Source organism: Somniosus microcephalus, chromosome 15 (genome assembly GCF_052327205.1).
Source record: "Somniosus microcephalus isolate GS21.2 chromosome 15, FLI_Smic_1.0, whole genome shotgun sequence".
Taxonomy (NCBI): Eukaryota; Metazoa; Chordata; class Chondrichthyes; order Squaliformes; family Somniosidae; genus Somniosus; species Somniosus microcephalus.
In genome coordinates, this window is record NC_141001.1 from 16348192 (window position 1) to 16366728 (window position 18537).

At 56.2% G+C, this 18537-nt stretch overlaps 1 protein-coding gene across 1 annotated transcript in view; it reads left to right on the top strand.

The window, feature by feature from the left end:
* LOC147106561 (CD82 antigen-like) overlaps positions 1-18537 on the top strand; it is a 115301-nt gene that overhangs the window by 29659 nt on the left and 67105 nt on the right. Inside the window, exons 2-3 of the mRNA XM_086008479.1 lie at positions 8551-8652; positions 10141-10332. Coding sequence (XP_085864605.1) covers positions 8569-8652; positions 10141-10332 — 276 coding nt within the window. The 5' untranslated portion in view covers positions 8551-8568. The remainder of the gene's footprint in view (positions 1-8550; positions 8653-10140; positions 10333-18537) is intronic.

Here is an 18537-nt window from a genome sequence, read left to right on the forward strand (position 1 = left end):
CCTGCTTTATCGAGTACTTTATTTGGTAAACCCCCTGTTGCAAAGAGTTGAGCACTGATCTAGGCTGACACCGCAGCCCAGTATGCCAGGGAGTGTGACACTGTTGGAGGTGCCGTCTTTCAGACAAGATGTTAAATTGAGGCCTGGTCTGCCTGTTCCAGTGATTCAGATGGAGGTTAAAAATCTCTTGGCACTAAGAATATCGATTAGACTTCAAACGGAGTTCATTGGTTGCGATGTGCCAATGGGATGCCCTGACTTTGTCAGGTGATGTGATGTAAATGCGAGTTCTTTCCTGAGGTGAGACACTGATCACTGAAGGTCAACAGGTTTATTTTGTAGAGCAGTCCTGGAACACAGAGCCTCGCTCTCCCATCTACTGCAATTCTCCCTCACCACCGCCTCCAAGATCTGAGAGAGCTGATTGCTGGTGGGATGGGACCACAGAACTCCATACCTCGCCCAAATAACTATTATTCATCGGTTACACTGAAACTGGAATGTTGCTGGCCTATTTGACTATGGCAGCTTCACAGTAAGGTCAACTTTGTTTTCACTTCAGCGAGGTTGGGGTGGAGGTCACTTGATAATGATCTGTTAGCTGGAGTACAGGGTGGGTGTGTGGGACAGTGTACGGTACAGGGTGGGTGTGTGGGACAGTGTACGGTACAGGGTGGGGTGTGTGGGACACTGTACGGTACAGGGTGGGTGTGTGGGACAGTGTACGGTACAGGGTGGGTGCGTGGGACACTGTACGGTACAGCGTGGGTGTGTGGGACAGTGTACGGTACAGGGTGGGTGCGTGGGACAGTGTACGGTACAGGGTGGGTGTGTGGGACACTGTACGGTACAGGGTGGGTGTGTGGGACACTGTACGGTACAGCGTGGGTGTGTGGGACAGTGTACGGTACAGGGTGGGTGTGTGGGACAGTGTACGGTACAGGGTGGGTGTGTGGGACAGTGTACGGTACAGGGTGGGTGTGTGGGACAGTGTACGGTACAGGGTGGGTGTGTGGGACAGTGTACGGTACAGGGTGGGTGTGTGGGACAGTGTACGGTACAGGGTGGGTGTGTGGGACACTGTACGGTACAGGGTGGGTGTGTGGGACAGTGTACGGTGCAGGGTGGGTGTGTGGGACAGTGTACGGTACAGGGTGGGTGTGTGGGACAGTGTACGGTACAGGGTGGGTGTGTGGGACACTGTACGGTACAGGGTGGGTGTGTGGGACACTGTACGGTACAGGGTGGGTGTGTGGGACACTGTACGGTACAGGGTGGGGTGTGTGGGACACTGTACGGTACAGGGTGGGGTGTGTGGGACACTACGGTGCAGGGTGGGTGTGTGGGACACTGTACGGTGCAGGGTGGGTGTGTGGGGACACTGTACGGTACAGGGTGGGTGTGTGGGACACTGTACGGTACAGGGTGGGTGTGTGGGACACTGTACGGTACAGGGTGGGTGTGTGGGACACTGTACGGTGCAGGGTGGGTGTGTGGGACAGTGTACGGTGTAGGGTGGGTGTGTGGGACACTGTACGGTACAGGGTGGGTGTGTGGGACACTGTACGGTACAGGGTGGGTGTGTGGGACAGAGTACGGTGCAGGGTGGGCGTGTGGGACACTGTACGGTGCAGGGTGGGCGTGTGGGACAGAGTACGGTGCAGGGTGGGCGTGTGGGGACACTGTACGGTACAGGGTGGGCGTGTGGGACAGTGTACGGTACAGGGTGGGCGTGTGGGACACTGTACGGTACAGGGTGGGTGTGTGGGACACTACGGTACAGGGTGGGTGTGTGGGACACTGTACGGTACAGGGTGGGTGTGTGGGACACTGTACGGTACAGGGGTGGGTGTGTGGGACACTGTACGGTGCAGGGTGGGTGTGTGGGACAGTGTACGGTACAGGGTGGGTGTGTGGGACACTGTACGGTGCAGGGTGGGTGTGTGGGACACTGTACGGTACAGGGTGGGTGTGTGGGACACTGTACGGTACAGCGTGGGTGTGTGGGACACTGTACGGTGCAGGGTGGGTGTGTGGGACAGTGTACGGTACAGGGTGGGTGTGTGGGACACTGTACGGTACAGGGTGGGTGTGTGGGACAGTGTACGGTACAGCGTGGGTGTGTGGGACACTGTACGGTGCAGGGTGGGTGTGTGGGGACAGTGTACGGTACAGCGTGGGTGTGTGGGACACTGTACGGTGCAGGGTGGGTGTGTGGGACAGAGTACGGTGCAGGGTGGGTGTGTGGGACAGTGTACGGTACAGGGTGGGTGTGTGGGACAGAGTACGGTGCAGGGTGGGTGTGTGGGACAGTGTACGGTACAGGGTGGGGTGTGTGGGACACTGTATGGTACAGCGTGGGTGTGTGGGACAGTGTACGGTACAGGGTGGGTGTGTGGAACACTACGGTACAGGGTGGGTGTGTGGGACACTGTACGGTACAGGGTGGGTGTGTGGGACACTGTACGGTACAGGGTGGGTGTGTGGGACACTGTACGGTACAGGGTGGGTGTGTGGGACACTGTACGGTACAGGGTGGGTGTGTGGGACACTGTACGGTACAGGGTGGGTGTGTGGGACACTGTACGGTACAGGGTGGGTGTGTGGGACACTGTACGGTACAGGGTGGGTGTGTGGGACACTGTACGGTACAGGGTGGGTGTGTGGGACACTGTACGGTACAGGGTGGGTGTGTGGGACACTGTACGGTACAGGGTGGGTGTGTGGGACACTGTACGGTACAGGGTGGGGTGTGTGGGACACTGTACGGTACAGGGTGGGTGTGTGGGACAGTGTACGGTACAGGGTGGGTGTGTGGGACAGTGTACGGTACAGGGTGGGTGTGTGGGACAGTGTACGGTACAGGGTGGGTGTGTGGGACACTGTATGGTACAGGGTGGGTGTGTGGGACACTGTACGGTACAGGGTGGGTGTGTGGGACACTACGGTACAGGGTGGGTGTGTGGGACAGAGTACGGTACAGGGTGGGTGTGTGGGACAGAGTACGGTACAGGGTGGGTGTGTGGGACACTGTACGGTACAGGGTGGGTGTGTGGGACAGTGTACGGTACAGGGTGGGTGTGTGGGACACTGTACGGTACAGGGTGGGTGTGTGGGACACTGTACGGTACAGGGTGGGTGTGTGGGACAGAGTACGGTACAGGGTGGGTGTGTGGGACACTGTACGGTACAGGGTGGGTGTGTGGGACACTGTACGGTACAGGGTGGGTGTGTGGGACACTGTACGGTACAGGGTGGGTGTGTGGGACACTGTACGGTACAGGGTGGGTGTGTGGGACACTGTACGGTACAGGGTGGGTGTGTGGGACACTGTACGGTACAGGGTGGGTGTGTGGGACACTGTACGGTACAGGGTGGGTGTGTGGGACACTGTACGGTACAGGGTGGGTGTGTGGGACACTGTACGGTACAGGGTGGGTGTGTGGGACACTGTACGGTACAGGGTGGGTGTGTGGGACACTGTACGGTACAGGGTGGGTGTGTGGGACACTACGGTACAGGGTGGGTGTGTGGGACAGTGTACGGTACAGGGAGGGTGTGTGGGACAGTGTACGGTACAGGGTGGGGGTGTGGGACACGGTACAGGGTGGGTGTGGGACACTGTACGGTACAGGGTGGGTGTGTGGGACAGTGTACGGTACAGGGTGGGGTGTGTGGGACACTGTACGGTACAGGGTGGGTGTGTGGGACACTGTACGGTACAGGGTGGGTGTGTGGGACACTGTACGGTACAGGGTGGGTGTGTGGGACACTGTACGGTACAGGGTGGGTGTGTGGGACACTGTACGGTACAGGGTGGGTGTGTGGGACACTGTACGGTACAGGGTGGGGTGTGTGGGACTGTGTACGGTACAGGGAGGGTGTGTGGGACAGTGTACGGGACAGGGTGGGTGTGTGAGACACTGTACGGTACAGGGTGGGGTGTGTGGGACAGTGTACGGTACAGGGTGGGGTGTGTGGGACACTGTACGGTACAGGGTGGGTGTGTGGGACACTGTACGGTACAGGGTGGGGTGTGTGGGACTGTGTACGGTACAGGGTGGGTGTGTGGGACACTGCGGTACAGGGTGGGTGTGTGGGACACTGCGGTACAGGGTGGGTGTGTGGGACTGTGTACGGTACAGGGTGGGTGTGTGGGACACTGCGGTACAGGGTGTGTGTGGGACACTGTACGGTACAGGGTGGGGTGTGTGGGTCAGTGTACGGTACAGGGTGTGTGTGGGACACTACGGTAAGGGTGGGGTGTGTGGGACAATGTACGGTACTGGGTGTGTGTGTGGGACTGTGTACGGTACAGGGTGGTGTGTGTGGGACACTGTACGGTACAGGGTGGGGTGTGGGACACTGTACGGTACAGGGTGGGTGTGTGGGACACTGTACGGTACAGGGTGGGTGTGTGGGACACTGTACGGTACAGGGTGGGTGTGTGGGACACTGTACGGTACAGGGTGGGTGTGTGGGACAGTGTGCGGTACAGGGTGGGCGTGTGGGACAGTGTACGGTACAGGGTGGGTGTTTGGGACAGTGTACGGTACAGGCTGGGTGTGGGACTGTGTACGGTGCAGGGGGGGGGTTGTAGGAGTGTGTATGGTATGGGGGGGGTGTGTGGGACAGTGTACGGTACAGGGTGGGGTGTGTGAGACACTCTGCGGTACAGGGTGGGGTGTGTGGGACACTGTACGGTACAGGGTTGGGTGTGTGGGACACTGTACGGTACAGGGTGGGTGTGTGGGACAGTGTACGGCACAGGGTGGGGTGTGTGGGACACTGTACGGCACAGGGTGGGTGTGTGGGACACTGTACGGTACAGGGTGGGTGTGTGGGACACTACGGTACAGGGTGGGTGTGTGGGACACTGTACGGCACAGGGTGGGTGTGTGGGACACTGTACGGTACAGGGTGGGTGTGTGGGACAGTGTACGGCACAGGGTGGGTGTGTGGGACAGTGTACGGTACAGGGTGGGGGTGTGGGACACGGTACAGGGTGGGTGTGTGGGACAGTGTACGGTACAGGGTGGGTGTGTGGGACAGTGTACGGCACAGGGTGGGGTGTGTGGGACACTGTACGGCACAGGGTGGGTGTGTGGGACACTGTACGGTACAGGGTGGGTGTGTGGGACACTACGGTACAGGGTGGGTGTGTGGGACACTGTACGGTACAGGGTGGGTGTGTGGGACACTGTACGGCACAGGGTGGGTGTGTGGGACACTGTACGGTACAGGGTGGGTGTGTGGGACAGTGTACGGCACAGGGTGGGGTGTGTGGGACACTGTACGGCACAGGGTGGGTGTGTGGGACACTGTACGGTACAGGGTGGGTGTGTGGGACACTACGGTGCAGGGTGGGTGTGTGTGACACTGTACGGTACAGGGTGGGTGTGTGGGACATTGTACGGTACAGGGTGGGTGTGTGGGACACTGTACGGTACAGGGTGGGCGTGTGGGACACTACGGTACAGGGTGGGTGTGTGGGACACTACGGTACAGGGTAGGTGTGTGGGACACTACGGTACAGGGTGGGTGTGTGGGACACTACGGTACAGGGTGGGTGTGTGGGACACTGTACGGTACAGGGTGGGTGTGTTGGACACTGTACGGTACAGGGTGGGGTGTGTGGGACTGTGTACGGTACAGGGTGGGTGTGTGGGACACTGTACGGTACAGGGTGGGGTGTGTGGGACACTACGGTACAGGGTGGGTGTGTGGGACACTGTACGGTACAGGGTGGGTGTGTGGGACAGTGTACGGTACAGGGTGGGTGTGTGGGACAATGTACGGTACAGGGTGGGTGTGTGGGACACTGTACGGTACAGGTTGGGCGTGTGGGACTGTGTACGGTACAGGGTAGGTGTGTGGGACAGTGTACGGTACAGGGTGGGTGTGTGGGACACTGTACGGTACAGGGTGGGTGTGTGGGACACTGTACGGTACAGGTTGAGCGTGTGGGACTGTGTACGGTACAGGTTGGGTGTGTGGGACTGTGTACGGTACAGGGTGGGTGTGTGGGACACTGTACGGTACAGGGTGGGTGTGTGGGACTGTACGGTACAGGGTGGGTGTGTGGGACAGTGTACGGTACAGGGTGGGTGTGTGGGACAATGTACGGTACAGGGTGGGTGTGTGGGACACTGTACGGTACAGGTTGGGCGTGTGGGACTGTGTACGGTACAGGTTGGGCGTGTGGGACTGTGTACGGTACAGGGTAGGTGTGTGGGACAGTGTACGGTACAGGGTGGGTGTGTGGGACACTGTACGGTACAGGGTAGGTGTGTGGGACAGTGTACGGTACAGGGTGGGTGTGTGGGACTGTGTACGGTACAGGTTCGGTGTGTGGGACTGTGTACGGTACAGGGTGGGTGTGTGGGACAGTGTACGGTACAGGGTGGGTGTGTGGGACAGTGTACGGTACAGGGTGGGTGTGTGGGACAGTGTACGGTACAGGTTGAGCGTGTGGGACTGTGTACGGTACAGGTTGGGCGTGTGGGACTGTGTACGGTACAGGTTCGGTGTGTGGGACTGTGTACGGTACAGGGTGGGTGTGTGGGACACTGTACGGTAGAGAGTGGGTGTGTGGATTTTGTCATGAAACATTTTGTCAATATATAGGCCCCGATTTTCTGCCAGATGTCAGGCAGGTTTTCAGGCGGGCGGGGGTCGCGATCCCCCCCCCCCCCCCCCCCCCCCCCGCCTGATTCCCCGCCCCGTCCGACTTCCGGACCGCCGTTTCTCTGCGACCCGAATCAGTCCCTCCCGCCGCTGGCGGGACTGGCCGTCGGGACCCCAATTACTAATCATTGGCATGATTATTTCTATTTTAAGGGGCCCTTGCGATTTTCAAGGGTTCCCCACGCTAAACACGCCTGCGCGGAACCCCGCTGATGAAACCTGGCGTGAAGCTTGCCGGCTTGCTTGCTGTCAGCTGCAGGTCATTCAGGAATGCTGCGATTTAATCGGAGAGCATTTGTATTTTGAAGGATTTTTTGTTGCAGGCTTGGGGCTACTTCTTCAAGGCTTAGGCACAGCTGTGGAAGGTTGGAGCCTCACACACTTCTCCAGTGTGATCTCCTGGGAAGCCCCTCTCGCCACCCTCACTCAGCGCTTCCTCAGCGGAGGCATCTACCAGAAGCATGGGACACCTTTTTTTCCTTCCCTTCTTGCCATTAGAGGATCTCCAGCAGCAGAGGCGGCAGCAGCAGAACCAGGAACAGCAGGATGAGCACCAGGCTGCTGCTCACTCACCTGAAGCTGCACAGGCCAGAAGGGGCCAGCGCTTGGAAGTGGCTTGAGAGCACCTTGCTGCGCTTTAGGGGGCCATGGGGACCCGTATCTGCACTGGCAGTCCTATTCAGAAGGACTTCCATGAAGGTCTGGTTTCTCTGTTCAATAGATGGCCAACGCTCCTCAAGAGATGTCATTCTCTTATGAGCACTCACCATGTTTTCCGTACCCTGGCGAGTTATCTCCTCCATGGAGGTTGCCAACCTTTCCATGGTGATGCGTTCATGCGCCAATGACTCCACAAAGGCTCAGCTCATGGTCACTATGGACTCCTCCATTCGCTCCACACTCGCAGCGACCCTGGAGACAAAACCTGCCAGAGACTCCTGCATCTGTGCATGGAGATCCATCACCTCTTCTCTTGCGGATGGACCCAGAGGCAGAGGGTCGACATGCAGCGCAGCTGAGCTGAGCTGGCAGAGTCCTGCGCCCTCCGACGAGGACTCTCCACTGCTGTCCCTGTCTCCAGAATCTGCTGAGGCTTACTTGTGAGCTGTGAAACACCAGGTGACCACACTACTCTATGTCCCGAAGGTCCCCCCGAGGTGTGAGTGTCTGCGCTGGTGCTGGGTGCGCCCTCAGAGGTTGGAGCTTCCTCTGAGGAGTCTGGCTGCACAGCCTCTTCCTCCTCCACAGTGGGGACGGGGGCTCTGGATGGTCCTGTGGGGGAGTAGAGGAAGGAGTTAGAGATGTGATGCCAAGGTTACATGCACATTCGAGTTGACATCTGCTGACACCTGCATCCATGCAGCCTTGGTCTCAGTGGGAGGCCTCTTCCTGCCTGACCTAGGGAAGAGGACCTCCCTGTGGGCCCTAACCCCATCCAATAATGCCTGCAGTGAAGCTTCGTCGAATTTGGAGACAGCTCGGGGTTTGGCACTGGCCACAGCTGCTGCAGGCTCCTCTGCCATCCTGTATGGTTCGTTTGGAAGCCTTCAGAGGAAGCAATGCTTGCTATGGACCTTGAAAGCACCACGAATGATGACGTCATACTGTGGGGCTTTCTGACTAGAAATGGACAATTAGCAAGGCTGTCCACACGCTGGGAATTAATTGGCCACTTGAGGGAAAATTGCGTGGAGCTGGCTGACTTTTTTTCGGGTCAGAACCTCACATTCGGGGAATCTGACCATTTCCCACAAAATCGGGCCAATAATGTTCGAGTGACATTAGACTGGATGTATTGTTGAGACTGAAATAAGACAGATGGTTTCAGTGTGAAATTCCCATGTCTTTCTGTCCCTTCCACAGAGTGAAGAGTAAGCCACGATGGGCGAATACATTGAGAAGAACGACACCTGTGGGACCATCTGTCTCAAGTACCTGCTCTTCATCTTCAACTTCTTCTTCTGGGTAAGCCTGAGGCCTGTGGGCCAACACCAGTCCTCAGGGTGGGGGGGGGGGGGAGGGGGGGCGGGGTGGGGGCGGCCAATGGACAAGGAGCAGAGCCTGCTCTCTGCCAGGGAGCAGGGACAAGGGGATGCAGATTGTTGGTGCAGCGCGATTGGTTGATTCATGGGGAGGTCGGGGTGCAGTGGTGAAGGGTTGATGCAGCCTGCCCTGGGACAGTGTAGAGGGAGCTTTACTCTGTATCTAACCCGTGCCGTCCCTGCCCTGGGAGTGTTTGATGGGACAGTGTAGAGGGAGCTTTACCCTGTATCTAACCCGTGCTGTACCTGCCCTGGGAGTGTTTGATGGGACAGTGTAGAGGGAGCTTTACTCTGTATCTAACCCGTGCTGTACCTGCCCTGGGAGTGTTTGATGGGACAGTGTAGAGGAAGCTTTACTCTGTATCTAACCCGTGCTGTACCTGCCCTGGGAGTGTTTGATGGGACAGTGTAGAGGGAGCTTTACTCTGTATCTAACCCGTGTTGTACCTGCCCTGGGAGTGTTTGATGGGACAGTGTAGAGGGAGTCTCTACTGAGGGACACAATCCCATCCTGCTCTGCTCCTGACCTGGGCTGGAGGGGAGCAGCATTGGTGCTGATGCAATGCTGACACGGTTGGCCTCAATTCAGCTGCCAGCCCTCCTGGGTCAGGTGTCAGAGTGTGCCCGTGTTTGTCCATCGGCCGGGGGTGGCAGAGCAAATGGGGGCAGAGTGCGCCTACCCGGGGAGCTCCCCCTCTCCCCGCGGCGTCTGCGCTCTGCTGTGCCCCCCTCTCCCCGCGGTGTCTGCACTCTGCTGTGCCCCCCTCTCCCCGCGGTGTCTGCGCTCTGCTGTGCCCCCCCTCTCCCCGCGGTGTCTGCGCTTTGCTGTGCCCCCCTCTCCCCACGGTGTCTGCGCTCTGCTGTGCCCCCCCTCTCCCCGCGGTGTCTGCGCTCTGCTGTGCCCCCCCTCTCCCCGCGGTGTCTGCGCTCTGCTGTGCCCCCCCCTCCCCGCGGTGTCTGCGCTCTGCTGTGCCCCCCCCCTCCCCGCGGTGTCTGCGCTCTGCTGTGCCCCCCCCCCCCCGCGGTGTCTGCGCTCTGCTGTGCCCCCCCCTCTCCCCGCGGTGTCTGCGCTCTGCTGTGCCCCCCCTCTCCCCGCGGTGTCTGCGCTCTGCTGTGCCCCCCCTCTCCCCGCGGTGTCTGCGCTCTGATGTGCCCCCCCCCCCCGCGATGTCTGCGCTCTGCTGTGCCCCCCCTCTCCCCGCGGTGTCTGCGCTCTGCTGTGCCCCCCCTCTCCCCGCGGTGTCTGCGCTCTGATGTGCCCCCCCCCCCGCGATGTCTGCGCTCTGCTGTGCGCCCCCCCCTCTCCCCGCTGTGTCTGAGCTCTGCTGTGCCCCCCCCCCCCCCCCCCGCGGTGCCTGCGCTCTGCTGTGTCCGGGGAGCCTGGTGACTAACGGTCCGTCCTCTCTTGCAGCTGGCCGGCGGTGTGGTGATGGCAGTCGGTATCTGGACCCTGGCTGAGAAGAGCGATTACATCAGCCTGCTGTCCTCCAGCACCTACGCAGCCACTGCCTACATACTGGTCATTGCTGGGGTCGTCGTCATGCTGACCGGGATTCTTGGCTGCTGTGCGACCTTTAAAGAGAGGAAGAATTTACTTCGAGTGGTACAGAACTCATTCTTTCAACGACCTTTACTCTGAGTTTGTCTTTAGTGTTTGTGCCTGGTCCCAGCATGTCTGTCGTGTTTCTAAACCCATGCGTATACGGGCTCACTCCCAGGTCACATAGTGTCGCACTGGATCCAGGTTCCGTTCAGTTCTGGGTGCTACCAGTGACTCAGTGCCAGAGTCTCAGGCTGTGTAATCTAACAGTGTGCACTGATACTCTGTGGTGTGTGTAATCTAACAGTGTGCACTGATACTCTGTGGTGTGTGTAATCTCACAGTCTGCACTGATACTCTGTGGTGTGTGTAATCTCACAGTCTGCACTGATACTCTGTGGTGTGTAATCTCACAGTCTGCACTGATCCTCTGTGGTGTGTGTAATCTCACAGTCTGCACTGATACTCTGTGGTGTGTGTAATCTCACAGTCTGCACTGATACTCTGTGGTGTGTAATCTCACAGTCTGCACTGATCCTCTGTGGTGTGTGTAATCTAACAGTCTGCACTGATACTCTGTGTGGTGTGTAATCTAACAGTGTGCACTGATACTCTGTGGTGTGTAATCTCACAGTCTGCACTGATACTCTGGTGTGTAATCTCACAGTCTGCACTGATCCTCTGTGTGGTGTGTAATCTAACAGTCTGCACTGATACTCTGTGGTGTGTAATCTCACAGTCTGCACTGATACTCTGGTGTGTAATCTCACAGTCTGCACTGATCCTCTGTGTGGTGTGTAATCTAACAGTCTGCACTGATACTCTGTGGTGTGTAATCTCACAGTCTGCACTGATCCTCTGTGGTGTGTGTAATCTAACAGTGTGCACTGATACTCTGTGGTGTGTAATCTCACAGTCTGCACTGATACTCTGGTGTGTAATCTCACAGTCTGCACTGATACTCTGTGTGGCGTGTGTAATCTCACAGTCTGCACTGATACTCTGTGTGGCGTGTGTAATCTCACAGTCTGCACTGATCCTCTGTGGTGTGTGTAATCTCACAGTCTGCACTGATACTCTGTGGTGTGTGTAATCTCACAGTCTGCACTGATCCTCTGTGGTGTGTGTAATCTCACAGTCTGCACTGATCCTCTGTGGCAGGGGTTCTCCACCTTTTTGTTTCCGACACCCCCACCCCTCCCGTGTTATAAAAATCCCACAGCCCCGTAACATAATGCAAGTATTTTTTCTGTATTTCTGATTTAGTTATTATTTATTAATAGCTCTATTACACCTTGTGTAAAGAAGAATTTATTGAGTCCTAAATTGACATAAGCAAAACACTGCGGATGCTGGAAATCTGAAATAAAAACAGAAATTGCTGGCAATACTCAGCAGGTCGGGCAGCATCTGTGGAGGGAGAAACAAGCGTTAAGGTTTCAGGTCTGATGAAAGTTTATAACTTCCACTATTTTATTTAATAGTTAACTAATAGGTTCGGGAGGTGTTTTCTGTGGTTTGCCGGGGTGGGGGCCGTTCTCTGTGGTGTCTGTGGGGGGGATTTCACACTGATTTGTTGTCCCTTTTAACAGGCAGCTTCCATGTGTTTGTATTATTTAGGAGTTTGTTCCCACCAGTTATATTCCCCCTGGCTATAAATCTGGTCCATTGTCACAGAGTTCAGTACAGGGGACAGTCCTGAGCTGCACCAGTGCCCCCGAGAGAGCGAGCCCACTGGCTGAGATGCTCTGGTGATCTTATTGCAGACGGGAGACTGTATTTGCTTTTTGGGGGCAATGGTTAATCACAAGTCCCAGAGGTGTGAGGCTCATGTTCTAACTCGCGACACCAGCCTGTCCCTGAGAACTACTTGTGTGTGCAGAATGCCGGGGATTACAGAGATACCAAAGGGTTAAAATGGGAGAACTGACGGGACACAGAGCTCGTGGCATCAAAGTGTGTGGGTGAATGAGTGAGTGAAATAGCCTTAAATGGTGAGTTGTTGCTGGGTGGAGTGAAGCGCTGTATGTGTCCAGTTTTTGTCTCAGACTGTTGGGTTAGCGATCCTCAACCTACTGTCTCTCACTGCCACTGCTTCCTAACTCTGTGTCACTGGACACTACCTGTAATATCAGTTACTGGGTAAGTCTAGTTTCTGGGTTACTGGGCACGATAAATATATAAGCCATGATCCAGTAGAATGACAGAACCGACTGGAGGGGCTGAATGGCCTACTTCTGCCCCTGTGTCGCTATCTTGCCAAATCCTGTTATTGAACTCTGGGTTTGACATGAACTGGTGCCAATCCCCAGTAGTTGCCGAGAGGCTGGGCAATGCTTGGCTGCAGGGACGTTTGCTCCAGGAGGACGGGGCCCTTTGTCTTGGGCTCACTGTCTGTACTCAGCAAAGTCTGGGCTGTGTGGGTGATGCTGAACCTGCCAAGGCCATTGACTCTTAAACAGGAATGGTATTTATAAAAATAGACTAACTTCGGGCTGCAACCTTTAAACCTTCTCCATGTTAGGCCCCCTCGCAGTGGGGAACCTGTATTCCCAGCTATTTGTGTCACTGACTGCCAGTCAGGGGTGGCGGGGGGTCTTTGGCTGTCTGTTCACAGCTACCTTTCCTACGGCCCTCTCGATTGCTCACTCCCAGATGCTTTTGGCCGGGGACCTTTCCTTTAAACCCCAAACATGCAGGTTAATGGCTTCTTTATATCCTTAAAGTGGTGATCGCCCTGTTTATTTTAAAAGTTAAAAGATTTGAGGCAATGCAAAAGTGTAATTCTTGTTTTAGCTCGAGTAGACTAAGATGGCAGGTTTAACTCCTGACCTGACAGTGGACCTCAGTGCCCCAGAAGAGTTGTGTGTGGGCATTGAGTGAGCAGGGTATCAGCCTGTGAGAATACATATATAAATATAATGTGTGCTGTCGGGCACGGGAACTCTGAATAATGTTTCAATCTTCAAACCAAGTGAATGAGCGAACTGCAGGCACAGGAGGGACTCGCCCTACGGAGAGAAGATGCTTCCACTTGTGGGGGAGACCAGAACTAGGGGCCATAAATATAAGATATTCACGAATAAATCCAATAGGGAATTCAGCAGAATATTTTTACCCAGAGACTGGTGAGAATGTGGAACTCGCTACCACGAGGAGTGCTTGAGGCAATTAGCATAGATGCATTTAAGGGGAAGCTCGGTAAATTCGTGAGGAACAAAGGAATAGAAGGTATGTTCATGGACTTCGATGAAGATGGGTTGGACGAGGCTCGTGTGGAATATAAACATGGGCATGGACCAGTTGGGCCAAATGGCCTGTTTCTGAGCTGTAGACTTGATGTAACACAATGTAATCTTAGCACCCAGATGGGGAGGCCACCGGCTCACCCCTTGAATGACGACTGTTGTCTTGTCTTCCTGCCCAGGACCCTGCCATCAGTTTGGGGGAAGAGGCGTCCGTTAACAGGAAGACACTGCTGTTTGGGAGTGAGCATCTGCCCGCTGGTGCGGCAGACATGACCACAGGAATGTGCGCTATGCAGTGCTGTCCCGTTGCCAGCATCTACTCCAGACGATCGCACCCAATGCCTAGTCAGCTCTCTGTAGTTAGTTATCTGTGTGGAGTCAGAGAGGTCTGTCTGAGGAAGAAACCTGAGTCAGCAGTCAGGGCGTCTGAACACTAGGCAGGCTGGGGCATGCCTGCCCTGTGAGGGGTGTTCTCTGGTATTCAGACCTGCCGGCTGATACAAGGACTGATGGATGCATTTCTCCAGTAACTGCAGGCCCCAAAACCCTCAGTAACTGCAGGCCCCAAAACCCCCAGTAACTGCCGGCCCCAAAACCCTCCAGTAACTGCAAGCTCCCAAAACCCCCAGTAACTGCAGGCCCCAAAACCCCCAGTAACTGCAGGCCCCAAAACCCCCAGTAACTGCAGGCCCCAAAACCCCCAGTAACTGCAAGCCCCAAAACCCTCAGTAACTGCAGGCCCCAAAACCCTCAGTAACTGCAGGCCCCAAAACCCTCAGTAACTGCAGGCACCAAAACCCTCAGTAACTGCAGGCCCCAAAACCCCCAGTAACTGCAGGCACCAAAATCCCAGTCACTGCAGGCCCCAAAACCCCCAGTAAATGCAAGCTCCCAAAACACTCAGTAACTGCAGGCCCCAAAACCCCCAGTATCTGCAGGCCCCAAAACCCTCAGTATCTGCAGGCCCCAAAACCCTCAGTGACTGCAGGCCCCAAAACCCCCAGTAACTGCAGGCCCCAAAACCCCCAGTAACTGCAGGCCCCAAAACACCCAGTAACTGCAGGCCCCAAAACCCCCAGTAACTGCAGGCCCCAAAACCCTCAGTAACTGCAGGCACCAAAACCCCAGTCACTGCAGGCCCCAAAACCCCCAGTAACTGCAGGCCCCAAAACCCTCAGTAACTGCAGGCCCCAAAACCCACAGTATCTGCAGGCCCCAAAACCCTCAGTAACTGCTGGCACCAAAACCCTCAGTAACTGCAGGCACCAAAACCCTCAGTAACTGCAGGCCCCAAAACCCCCAGTAACTGCAGGCACCAAAACCCACAGTAACTGCTGGCCCAAAAACCCTCAGTAACCGCAGGCCCCAAAACTCCCAGTAACTGCAGGCCCCAAAACCCTCAGTAACTGCAGGCACCAAAACCCCCAGTATCTGCAGGCCCCAAAACCCCCAGTAACTGCAGGCACCAAAACCCTCAGTAACTGCAGGCACCAAAACCCCCAGTAACTGCAGGCCCCAAAACCCTCAGTAACTGCAGGCCCCAAAATCCTCAGTAACTGCAGGCCCCAAAACCCTCAGTAACTGCAGGCCCCAAAACCCCCAGTAACTGCAGACCCCAAAACACCCAGTAACTGCAGACCCCAAAACCCCCAGTAACTGCAGGCCCCCAAAACCCTCAGAAACTGCAGGCCCCAAAACCCCCAGTAACTGCAGGCCCCAAAACCCCCAGTAACTGCAGGCCCCCAAAACCCCCAGTAACTGCAGGTCCCAAAACCCCAGTAACTGCAGGCCCCAAAACCCTCAGAAACTGCAGGCCCCAAAACCCCCATTAACTGCAGACCCCAAAACACCCAGTAACTGCAGACCCCAAAACACCCAGTAACTGCAGACCCCAAAACACCCAGTAACTGCAGACCCCAAAACACCCAGTAACTGCAGGCCCCAAAACCCCCAGTAACTGCAGCCCCAAAAACTCCAGCTTGTCCCTCGCCTACTGTGCTGTGCTGCACCCTCTGTGATTTGTGTGGGCTTTGAGGTTGCCCTCCCGCTTGTATTCAGTAACATTCTGCGGCTTCTATTTCAGCCCAGAGAATTGCACTGTCCGATTGAATGATTGAAAGAGGGGTCTTGATGCAATAGAACCCACCCAGCTTTACTCTGAATATTCTGGAACCTTCTCCTGCCCGTTCAGAGATTAGTATCAAGTTGCAAGGGTGGTAGATTTTCTTTGTGCAGCTACATTTGTGTTTGGTTTGAAAATAGTGAAACTGCTGTGAATTTGACACAATAATCAGCTGGCCTCAGTCACCGTTGGGAGATGGTGCCTGGTACCCCAGGATTTTGCACTGCAGAGGCTGAGTCTGTGGGAGGCTGGAGCGGTGGACTGCCCTGGTAAGACCTGATGGCAGTTGTCCACCATCCTTCTGAAGTGCTGGTAGACACTGGTGGCAGCATGCTCCTGAGGCCAAGCTGTGGCCCATGACCAGGGTCTGAAGCTGTGCTGGCAGGCCGTGGGATTGTTCTGTTACCCCAGAAGCAGGCATAATACTGAGGGTCCAGGAAGAACGGGATCAGTGAATGATGGGAGGCTGGACCTGTGTTCAGGGCCGGTGTCTGGTACAGGAGATTGGGCCTGTGTCTGATGCAGGAGATTGGGCCCGTGTCTGGCACAGGTGATTGGGCCGGTGTCTGGTGCAGGAGATTGGGCCGGTGTCTGGTGCAGGTGATTGGGCCCGTGTCTGGTGCAGGTGATTGGGCCCGTGTCTGGTACAGGAGATTGGGCTGGTGTCTAATACAGGAGATTGGGCCCGTGTCTGGTACAGGAGATTGGGCCGGTGTCTGGTACAGGAGATTGGGCCTGTGTCTGGCGCAGGTGATTGGGCCGGTGTCTGGCGCAGGAGATTGGGCCCGTGTCTGGCGCAGGAGATTGGGCCGGTGTCTGGTACAGGAGATTGGGCCTGTGTCTGGTATAGGAGATTGGGCCGGCGTCTGGTACAGGAGATTGGGCCGGCGTCTGGCGCAGGAGATTGGGCCGGTGCCTGGCGCAGGAGATTGGGCCGGTGTCTGGCGCAGGAGATTGGGCCGGTGTCTGGCGCAGGAGATTGGGCCCGTGCCTGGCGCAGGAGATTGGGCCCATGCCTGGTACAGGAGATTGGGCCCGTGTCTGGTACAGGAGATTGGGAGCTGGGTCTGTGTTCAGGGCCTATGTTTGGTACGGGAGGCTGGGGACTGGGTTTGTGTTCAGGGCCTGTGTCTAGTACGGGAGGTTGGGGCCTGTGTCTAGTACTGGGGGCTGGGTCTGTTTTCAAGGCCTGGGTCTGTTTTCAAGGCCTGTGTCTGTTAGGGAGGTTGGTGGCTGGGTTTATGTTCAGGGTCTGTGTCTGTTAGGGAGGTTGGGGGCTGGGTTTGTGTTCAGGGCCTGTGTCTGGTACGGGAGGCTGGGGACTGGGTTTGTGTTCAAGGCCTGTGTCTAGTACTGGGGGCTGGGTCTGTGTTCAAGGCCTGGGTCTGTTTTCAAGGCCTGTGTCTGTTCGGGAGTTCGGGGGCTGGGTTTGTGTTCAGGGCCTGTGTCTAGTACGGGAGGTTGGGGCCTGTGTCTAGTACTGGGGGCTGGGTCTGTTTTCAAGGCCTGGGTCTGTTTTCAAGGCCTGTGTCTGTTAGGGAGGTTGGTGGCTGGGTTTATGTTCAGGGTCTGTGTCTGTTAGGGAGGTTGGGGGCTGGGTTTGTGTTCAGGGCCTGTGTCTGGTACGGGAGGCTGGGGACTGGGTTTGTGTTCAGGGCCTGTGTCTAGTACTGGGGGCTGGGTCTGTGTTCAAGGCCTGTGTCTGTTAGGGAGTTTGGGGGCTGGGTTTGTGTTCAGGGCCTGTGTCTGGTACGGGAGGCTGGGGGTTGGGCCTGTGTTCGGGGCCTGTGTCTGGTACGGGAGGCTGCGGGTTGTGCCTGTGTTCGGGGCCTGTGTCTGGTACGGGAGGCTGGGGCTGGGTTTGTGTTCAGGGCCTTTGTCTAGTACGGGGGGCTGGGTCTTTGTTCAGGGCCTGTGTTTGGTACGGGAGGCAGCGGGTTGTGCCTGTGTTCGGGGCCTGTGTCTGGTATGGGAGGCTGGGGCTGAGTTTGTGTTCAGGACCTGTGTTTGGTACGGGAGGTTGGGGGCTGGATTTATGTTCTGGGCCTGTGTCTGCTACGGGAGGCTGTATCTGTGCTCGGGGCCAGTGTCTGGTACTGGGGGCTGGGTTTGTGTTCAGGGCCTGTGTCTAGTATGGGAGGTTGGGGTCTGGGTTCCAGTGTGGTGACTCAGACCTTTGGCATGCTCAGTGCTTGATACGAGCATGTGCAGACAGTTGTGGAGAGGTGCGTGCAGCTCCATGTTTGGTATAGCAGTATGGAAATGATCAGAGGGCTGCTTATAGGAACAGACAGCAGGGGACAATAAACGGAGCCCTCATATTACAGCTGGGGCAAGCTGGGCCCTCTCGCTGTACAGGCTGTGTCTGTAGATTAAGGAAGATTAAAGTGAGGCCCATCGCCGGGTTCTGGTCTATGTGTTACTGGAGATCTATGAACTGTAGTTAACGTAGGCAGTAACGGTTACTATGGTAACGCAGGCCTGTGTTTCTGTGGTTTATTGTCTGTCGTGACCTGGTGAAGTTTAAAGCTGGAACATTACATGTTGGGCCGCCTAAAATATTGAAAGTTGTTTGACTGCTCGTTATGAAGAGGCCAATTCCAATCCTGGCAAAGTTGATTCGGGGCCCTTACCCTCAGTCTGAAGGGGACTTGGAGTGTACCCTCCCTGTCTGGATATCATTGCCCTCTCCCCACAACTCTCTGATCTCATATTCAGTGAATTCTGCACCTCACAACCCAATTTCATGTTTGGGAGTGTGCATTGTGTTGTGATGTTTGGGGGTGTGCATTGTGTTGTGATGTTTGGGGGTGTGCATTGTGTTGTGATGTTTGGGGGTGTGCATTGTGTTGTGATGTTTGGGGGTGTGCATTGTGTTGATGTTTGGGAGTGTGCATT